Source organism: Brachionichthys hirsutus, unplaced genomic scaffold (genome assembly GCF_040956055.1).
Source record: "Brachionichthys hirsutus isolate HB-005 unplaced genomic scaffold, CSIRO-AGI_Bhir_v1 contig_886, whole genome shotgun sequence".
Classification (NCBI taxonomy): Eukaryota; Metazoa; Chordata; class Actinopteri; order Lophiiformes; family Brachionichthyidae; genus Brachionichthys; species Brachionichthys hirsutus.
Genome location: NW_027180363.1, coordinates 128,925 through 138,288, shown reverse-complemented (window position 1 = coordinate 138,288; position 9,364 = coordinate 128,925). Strand labels below are relative to the sequence as shown.

Genomic DNA, 9,364 nt, shown 5'->3' with positions numbered 1-9,364 from the left:
ATACGATTTAAGTATTTTATTTTAGATTCAGAGGTATTTGCTAAGTAGATTTAGCTTCATATTTACAAGTAAAATTTGGAGAATGGAGCAAAGCGGCTCAGAGTCAGTTTGCGATCATTTCCTTGCCAGCCTCAAACTTTCTACATAAGTCCAAGTGCAGAAGATTGTTTCTCACCATCAGCAAGGTGATTGTCTCTGGACGTATACAAAATGACTGCGATGAGGTCGGACACATTTTCCGTGACTCTTCAAAATAAAATACCAGTTGTCGCCTCTGAATTCCTGTGTCTCTTCCAGAATGAATGGACAGAAGCAATGGACCCGAGTGGCTGTGATGGCGCTCCTGGTGCTGACGGTGATGGCAGCTGAAAGAGGCAAAGCCGAGAAGCAAGGTGAAGACAAATTCTGTCGTAAAATCTCACACACAAAAAAGGGGACATAATGTGTGTCCCTGACAGGATGCACTGTGAGAGATGTCCGTCAAAACAATTTCTTTAGAAACAACTACTAAAAAAAGGCATTTGGGATTAAAGTAATTTGCCTACTTTGAGAATTTAACAAAGATCATTATCTATTATCTTAGAAAAAGGCAAAATAGGTTAGGTAACTCCCACTACGGGGAAAAAACAAGATTCCGCCTAATTAAAAAAAATAAAATCTCAATTTGCATTGGAAATTAAGGCGAGAAACTAAACCCATTACATTTGCCTTGAGAATACTAATAATAAAACAAGCCCACAAGGGGTAAATACTAATTTTTACAAGTACTGCAAGTTTACATTTTCAATTAAAAACGTTGTCTACTTTGACACTGTGTTGTCCTGCATATAAATAGATACTTGAATTATTAGGCTGCTTCAATGAAATGATTTCTTCTGAATCAGAAAACAATCAATGGACAGGTTAAAAAGAAAAACAGTCAGCTTTAGGGCAATTAACGTACATGTAGTTGCGATTCTTGACAGCAATCTCAAGTCAGAGGTCACACTTTTAACATGCTACAGCGGTTTAATTCACATTTGGTCCTGCAGGGAAGAAGGAGCGTAAATCAGACTGCGGGGAGTGGCAATGGAGCGTGTGCGTCGCCAACGAGGGAGATTGTGGACTCGGCACCAGGGAGGGAACGCGCACCGGCACCGAGTGCAGGCAGACCATCAAAACCCAACGCTGCAAGATTCCCTGCAACTGGAAGAAGAAATTTGGAGGTGTGGGAGAACCTTGCAGACTTCACCACCTCACCTACCTCTCAGCTCAGGTTTTCTTTCACATGTGTGGCTCATCTATGACAGCCAAAAGATCCAGAGAATTTCCATCCCTCTATAAATCCCCCATGCCTCCTCTTTGCCCCACAGCCTCCCCCCATAATGTATACTGGTCTGTAACTCATATGAACAATGGTCCCATTCTCACAATAGGAATGAGAAAGCTGGCTAATTAGAGGTGCAACAGAAATGTCTGTTAAGGATGTGATACATCATTATGGAAGACACAGGCGTAATCATCCTACTTTGTCATTTGCTTTTGGGCTTGAGACTGTGCAGCCTTCACAGCTAAAATGTCTTATGCTGACAAGCCTCAGGGACTTTTGTTCCCCCCAGTAAGGCCTGGCAGGCAGCGACCTGCTGCTCTGCAATGAGTCTGTCACGAGTGATGAACACACTGCAGGAAATAATGGCCCTGCTAACTGGCGGTATAGATTATAACAGCAAATGTTTTGTGGAAGTGGCAAAAAGTTGCATGCCTCTGGGCAGAAAACACATTAAACTAGCCTTTCTTCTTTTGCAGTGGATAAAAAAAAAAATCCTCACAAATTAATATGAGAAAGAAGAACCTTGAAAAGACTGGTGACCATGTCATCGCAGAGTCAATCCTGAGTGAAAAGGTGTAAAAATACAAAAAGCGTGGAATCCTAATGTCTGTGGATTAGTAGAAAGTCTGGAAAAAATAATCCTGGAAACCAGTCCTCCAAACATGTTTGATGGAAATCTGTTCAATAGTTCAGTGAAAAATATTTTGTGTGTAAAAAAAAAAAATTAGTTCATGATTATTATGATTCTTAGTATTATTAAGGAGTTGATGCTTTCACCCCTGCCCATTTGGTTTGCTGCTATTTGTAGACAGGATTTTGCAAAAAATTACCAGAAGGATTTCCATGGAATCTGTGAGGCAGCCCCCTACCCCAAAAGAAATCCAAAAGATTGGATGTTTTCCAACCATTCCGTCCTCTCTTCACACATACAGGACACCTTAAGAAGGTCGCTTGCTGACTGACTGCAAGATTCCTGGCAGCCAGCAAACAAAACTCCCTCTCTGAGACAAATTAGGGCACAGCGGTGTTTTAAAGGTGGATGCTCAGGAATCCCTGTTGGATTCTTGCAACAATGGCCCTGTCATTCGCTCACCGCCCCCCTCCTCTCTTCACCCCTTTCTGTCCCCTTCTCCCATCCTCTGATGAGCACCCTGGGATTTCAGAGGCAGTGACAAGGGGCCCAACGCTTTCATCTGAGAGGAAGCTGTGGAATGAGTGTCACAGTCTCTCGGGAGCCTGGCTAGAGTAGCAACAAAATAATGGAGGGAGATATGAAAGACACGGACATATACTACACAAACACACAGCTATACACACACACTTCTTCAAACGCATTCTGTGAACATGCACAAGCCACTGCTGCTTTTCTGCACCAGGCTTGCATCCTCTGGGATTTGTTTACTGTGTTTTAAATGTAATATTTAATCCAAACAAATATTTGAGGTGCTGCTGGAGGTACTTCCAACGATCCACTGTGCATTTTGTCCGTTACTGTCAGGATGAGCAGGAACCAGTCTGTTTTCGATGACATCCATCCGTTAACACGTTTCATTATATGGGAAATATTAGAAGCCATAAGGCGCCATCTGTTCCTGCTCGTATGTTGTCTTAAATAAGAGCGTCTGGTGATGAGGTTTCAGCAGGACTGATTCTAGATCTTGGGCAGTGATGAGAAAGAAATAATGGCCAAGGCATTAAAACAGCCATTCAAAGTGCATGGCGCTGAACTCCCCAGGCTGAAGAGGCCTGACTGCAATTGCCTGCTTTAAAAAAACAAATATAGAAGCTGTCTTTGGTCATTTTACCACAATGTCTTCTTGATTGCTCCTATATGATCACCCTCAGAGCCACTTCACCAAAACAAAAGCCTATAATGACGTATTTGATTCCTCTGTGAACTACAGGGGAATGCAAGTATGACTTCCAGGCTTGGGGAGAGTGCGATCCTGCGACGGGCAAGAAGAACAGGACGGGCGTTCTGAAGCGAGCCCTTATGGATGCAACCTGCGCCGCAACCGTCACAGCCACCAAGCCCTGTGGGAAAATCCCAAAGACCAAGCTGCAAGGTAAGCTGCAAGGTATAAATCACCACAAGGTCAAACACAAATCTTCATAGAGGATTACACGACAACCGTGCATGTCTGCTGGGCAGCCAGACAAACAATTACACCACGTTGAAGAACATTTCACTCCTTCTCACACATTTAATCTTTCATAAAAGCATGTAGTTACACAACTTTCCCCAGGTAACCTTTTTAGGGATCTACATTTCCAGTTTGCTAAGGTAAAAATCATTCAATTGGACTTGGTTTGGTTCTCGGACTACTTGCTGCTTCGCCTTTATTTAGATTATGCATGTACAACTACTTGCTAATTTCACCTGAGGATAAGTCGATGTTAACGTCTGACTTTCACAGGAATCACGCACTGTTCATTTGGTGATAGCCACAGATTTGCCCATCCATCCACCACCACGACCTTCACCTTGCACAGGCTTTTTGTTGTTGTTGCTCTTTTCACAATGAGGTTTCCTTTCCTCTGACATAGAACAACATTCCCCCTTTTTAAAAAAAATCTTGATATCAATTTGCTTACATGAGGAAATTACAGCATTCCAATACAGAAAACGTTCAACTTCCTGAGAGGACACGCTGATAAGGATCTTCCAAATCCATTGGCATTACTTACAAAACATATCATCCCCAATTGTGCGTATTTATACTACAACACAGTTACAACCAAAATGAAGCTAGATTGAATTGTTAATTTAATAACTAATACAACTTAGTCAAAAAAAAAAAAAAATGTGCGTTTGAAAGCTCGGAATGTCATTTGCTCTCCATAAAAAATGCCCAGTTGCATTGATTTTGATCAAAAGCTACATCTCTGCAGAAATATACAAAAAACAGTTCTTCCTTGCACTGTCAAATCACTGTAAACAGTTACAGGGGCTGTTGGATTAGTTGGTTTGCTTAATTAAGCATAGCTGAAGGGTGTTTACCACATGGATGTTTATTGAGCTGAACGGCTGATATCCTTCCTGTCCTCCCTGGAGTTTGTGCATCTTATCTGTGACACGGGAAGTCGAAATCTTAAATGAAAGAATCTAGATTTCCTTTGAATTCGGATTTCACGGTAACAGAGTCGAGTTGTATTTGGGAGTGAACGTCCTCTATCTTCTTTGTGATGCCTGCACAAGTTGTGTAGGTATTTTGAAGTCAGCCGAGGCCAGGTAGCATGCACACTCTGTGTAGCAACGTCAGCACAATATAATTACATTCCAAGTCAGGCCACTATTTCATTTCTACATGCCTCATGCTGAGAAAAATTCCAGTAATTAAAAAGATGAAGCAATCGGAAGGGAAAATTATTAAATTACCACGTGGACACATAAAAATAAATCGATTTTATTACATTTTGCTCGGCAAAATGGCTGTGAAACTGATGTATAGCAAACACATGATTTAGTTCAAGGTACCGGACGCCCTCCTTTGTTGAGTGTGTAAACAAGGATGTTGCCGACCCCCTGTGGAACGCCTTGCTGTCCAAACTGGACGATAATGAGTGCAGAATTGTTGCCAATGTCATAAACTGCGCCCTTATCCCGCTCGACAGATGATGTGTGCACACAAGGTTGGTGCATGGAGTTTGCTTAACCTTGCTGTCACTTCATCAAACAGAAACTGTCAAGCGAAGCCACGGAAATACCAAGATAAGAACGAGGGAAGACTTCTGAGTCCGTTTTCTTTACTCCAGGATGTCTTCCGCTGCGGCTCTGACTCCTGTAACGCATCTGTCTGCTCTTCTGTTTGTCTTAGGATTTTATGCCAAACTTTTATTTGATTTTCAAACAGGGAGTCTATTAAACGTTTTGCTCTGCGCCACATTATTAATTAATTGTGACAGTAGGTTTCTGGAGGAGCTGCGCTCGCCATCTGTGCCAGGCTTCGCAGCAAATATATAATACAGGACGTTGGTGTTGAAATGTAGATGTGTGAATCTATCGTGGGAAGGTGCACAGAAAGTGTGGGGGATTTTATTTCATTTTTTTATCACCAATTATTTTGAGTGTTAAACAACATTTGCTGGAAATTGAGAAATTATTTGCAGGAAAAAAAAACAACAGCATTGTTCATTGCAGTATGTCCACTGATGACATATTGTTAGCCTCATAGCTAAATTGGCCATTATCAACGGGCATTGCATAAGACTTATAGGCTGTTGTGCTATTAGGCTAACGATATGCTTATGTTAAACTGAAAAAGATCAAATTCAAAGTTAAATTAAGTTATAGTATTTACTTTGGATTTACTTTGTAATACCAGTCAATTTTACATATTGATTTATGTCTAGAAATGTGTGTGTGTGTGTGTGCTCCTGTGCGTGACTGAAAATGCATCTGATTTGCAGCCTTGTGCTGTGGGCTGCGTACTGAAGTGCATCAGCGCCGATGAAGGCCAGACTGTGGAGTGACAGGCTAAGAGGTGTGATAGAGAAGCAGAGAGCAGATGACAGTGGCTGAGATGAAGGCGGGGGGGGGGGGGGGGGGCTGTTGGGTAGAGGCCGCGCTATCACAGGAATGTGATTGAGTGATGCGTGGCACAAAATCCCGTGTCCACCAGGGTGAAGATAAGCCCCAGGAAGCAGAGAGGCTGATGGGAATGGAAAGAGGGGGTGCTGATGCACAATGACGTTTGTCCAGGGAGGGGGATTGTATATGTTCTTCTGTGTGTGTCAGGGGCTGGCGATACAACTGACACTTGCAGGATCAAGAATTAAACAAAATAAAAAATCACACACACAAACAGACATGTCTGGAGATGGAGAAAGACAAGGCTGCCTAACCCCTCCAGAAGAAAGAAGATATTTACCTGATCAAATTTGAAATTCTGAGCAGCCACCTCTGGGTTTGGGCGGGAGGTTTCCTCTCACGGCAGCAGGTTAATGTGACAGAGGGAGCGTCTGTCGTTTCCAAATTCTGGAGGAGACGATGCTAAGAGGTGCCCCGGGAATGATCTGAGACTCAGATTTGCGTGGCTTTGCTGTCTGGCGCAGGTGAAGCGCAGACCCCGCGGAGCAAACGGGAGAACAAAGAGTGACAGAAATGAAACATCATGAATACCTGCAGAAACCTCAAGGCCTCTGCCTCCGCTTCCAGGAGAACAGGGGAGGGGGGGGGGGGGGGGGGGGCGACACAAGTGGGCGAGGGACTGTTTGGACACCCGGCCTGGTCTGATGTCGGGTTAAACAAAAGGATTTCTGATCATTTCATTTGTTTGGAGTCTTTCTGTTTGTGTCAGTCCATCTGGATTTTGTTCTTCTGGTTAATTACTTTAACAATCAGAACAGCACAGAATATAATTATGCTCATTAAAAGATGGCATACGAAGGGAGCCGCTAACAGCAAAAACAAACCTTAAGAATTGACGAGTTTGGGGGTTTTGAGGCGGCTCAATCAAGCTACGCAACAGTAATCTATTATAGGGACAATATTAAGTGATTAAAATTCCCCAATAAAAGGTGACCTCCCTGAGAATGTCCAGAGGGAGACACACTCTGATTTTGATTTTGTGGAAGGGAAATACAGCAGCTTCTTATTCTATTTGAATGTATTGTTCAGTATAATAAGTTTAATATATAATTACTCAGAGCTCTCTCGCATCAGTTGACTTTACCTGCCGCAATGCCAGTGCAATTTCTTGCCTTTTTGCAAGAAGTAGTTTCAGGCAGTAATTAAAAGGATCCAGTCCACATGGTTCAGGGGCTAATTGGAATATAATAAATCCTAATTGTGTTATCATTAAATTCGTTTTTGGTCAATTTAAATAATAAGTAGTAGTAGTAGTAGTAATAAAATTACGACTACTACTACTACTACTACTACTTATCATTTAAATTGACCAAAAACGAAATATAAATGTTGTGTTTTATAGAACAGAATGAGCCTTGTGGTTCCGCTTCTTGCTGAATCTGCCGTGTTTCTGCAGTAGCTGAGAACAAACACGGGCTTTAAACGCGGCTTTTTTCTTTTTTTTTTTTTTGTAGGATTCTGCTCTCAACTCACCTTGAATGGACAAGATAGGAACAGGAGAGCAGAGAGGGCAAGGTTATGTGCAAGTGCAGTAGAAAGTACTTCAGCTGTGTATTAGAGTCTCATTCTTTTTCCTTAAGCAGATTCAGAGTCAAAGCGAGTCTGTTTGTCTTTTTCACTGCCTGAAGTATATTCTGACAAAAACTGCAGGGAGGAAAGAAAAACTAAACGAATCCAACGAGCAAATATAAAGGAACGGAATATACAGTATTTGCATGGCTGAGAGTGCTTTGCATGCTAAATCTTCACGCCTGTGGACGTTTTCTGCCAAAATATACATATGAGAAGAGATTTTTTTAAAGATTTCAATTAAATGCACACTCAGAACGTTGTTGAATCCTCATTGAGGAAGCGTACCTCATTGTTGTACGGGGCCGCTCGCCGACACGCCATTGAAGATTTGTGAGTTGTGGAGGAGAATGTTGATAATTCATGGAAAAAATGAAATGATTCAGGAGTTTAGAATCCCTGTCTTATCATATATTACCAGATTCATCACATTTTTTTGCATGGATTACATTCTTTTCACAGCCATGTTCATCGATTGTTTTGTTTTTTAAAGCGTCTACAGCTGTTGTCCCCTCTGCAACAGTAAATTATGTGCCAATATTCATTTCACATTTTGCATGTCTTCCATTTATATGAAACCATTGAAGCTGGGAGAACATTTAAACAACGTGGGAGGATTTCAAATTAGTCCCGAGTGCCGCAGCAGGAACTTGGTTTTTTCAGTCCGAACAAAGGATCGGCTGACATTTCTCTTCAACATCTCTGAGCTGAATAGCTTGTTAGAAAACATAACTTATACAGCGGCAATAATAGAAGTGCTAAGCATCAAAGAATTACAAAACAGACGGATAAAGACCGGAAACGATGATGAAACACACCGAGAAGCAGGAGAAATGCTTTTAATCACCAGTTCCAGGTCTTCTTCACAGCAGACATTTGCGCTTGTCATTGATAGGAAGACAAAGGTGACACTAATTACGTTAACGGCTCTCTTCCATGCATCCCAAAAGTGAGAGTTTGTTCCGTTTATTTAAAGCTAACCTATCTTGTCCATCCAACTGGACACAGCTGACATGGTTCTATCTGTGGATGAAGGTGACAAATGCACCTACTTAAACAATAGAAGATCACCAGTCAACCTATTGCAACTTTTTTGTTTGACTCTTAACCCCATTTAGTTAGCCAAAATGGTCAAAGCCGAGAGCTTCTGGTTTTGTCTTGGACCTGCTCAAGGTCTCTTTCTGTTAATAGGCAATTTTTCTTCATCATCATCATCACTGGCTCCATATCTTTTCTTGTTGGGTTACCTTAAAATAAATACTATTGTTTTACCTGACTTCACTAGTGGAATGTCTGCCAGGGTACCAATGCAAGTTGATTTCATAGGGGATACACAGAGACACAAAATCAATCCCCAGGGGGAGCTGCATTGCTGTTACTGCATTAAACAAGGTTGTGACTCTTCATCTCCTCTGTGCTTGCAGATGCAAAGAAGCAAAAGAAGGAAGGCAAGAAACGAGAGCGCACCCAAAAGGACTGATTATGCTGCCCGCTAGTGAGAGGGAGGAAGAAGAGGGCGGAAAGATGTCCGCCTCCGTATTTCAACACCATTCCTCTTTATATGTCCTGTAGATTGACATTAGGGAGCATATAGAGCTTTAACAAAACCAGTGGGGATATGACTTTAGTAAATATGTTTGACTTGTTTCTTCTTTCTAGCACCTGCTAAGAAACGGCTTGTATGTTGTAATTGGAGGCATAATACTCAACGGTAGTGGGTGAACAATGGATATGGAGGCGCTTTGTTTACTCGTGTTCTTACCTAATTATTCTATTTTTAGGATAATCTTCTGAAGAACAAATTGGATAGGATTTGCCATACAGCTGCATAGCAGCACACTAATTTGGAAAGTTTTGTTCCACGTCCTGAAATAATGATGCATTTTATTAAAATT

At 41.8% G+C, this 9,364-nt stretch overlaps 1 protein-coding gene across 1 annotated transcript; it reads left to right on the top strand.

Moving 5' to 3' along the window:
* Positions 1–298: 298 nt before the first annotated feature.
* On the top strand, positions 299–8,949 carry LOC137914096 (pleiotrophin-A-like). Its single transcript, XM_068757716.1, has 4 exons — positions 299–392; positions 1,032–1,205; positions 3,214–3,375; positions 8,894–8,949. The coding sequence occupies exons 1-4, from the start codon at positions 299–301 to the stop codon at positions 8,947–8,949; spliced, it is 486 nt and encodes a 161-aa protein (XP_068613817.1).
* The last annotated feature ends 415 nt before the right edge of the window (positions 8,950–9,364 follow it).

Coding starts and splice junctions, on each gene's coding strand:
- LOC137914096 (XM_068757716.1), top strand. CDS start 299: ATGAATGGACAGAAGCAATGGACCCGAGTGGCTGTGATGGCGCTCCTG. Junction 393..1,031: donor AGGCAAAGCCGAGAAGCAAG/GTGAAGACAAAT, acceptor TTGGTCCTGCAG/GGAAGAAGGAGCGTAAATCA. Junction 3,376..8,893: donor CCCAAAGACCAAGCTGCAAG/GTAAGCTGCAAG, acceptor CTGTGCTTGCAG/ATGCAAAGAAGCAAAAGAAG.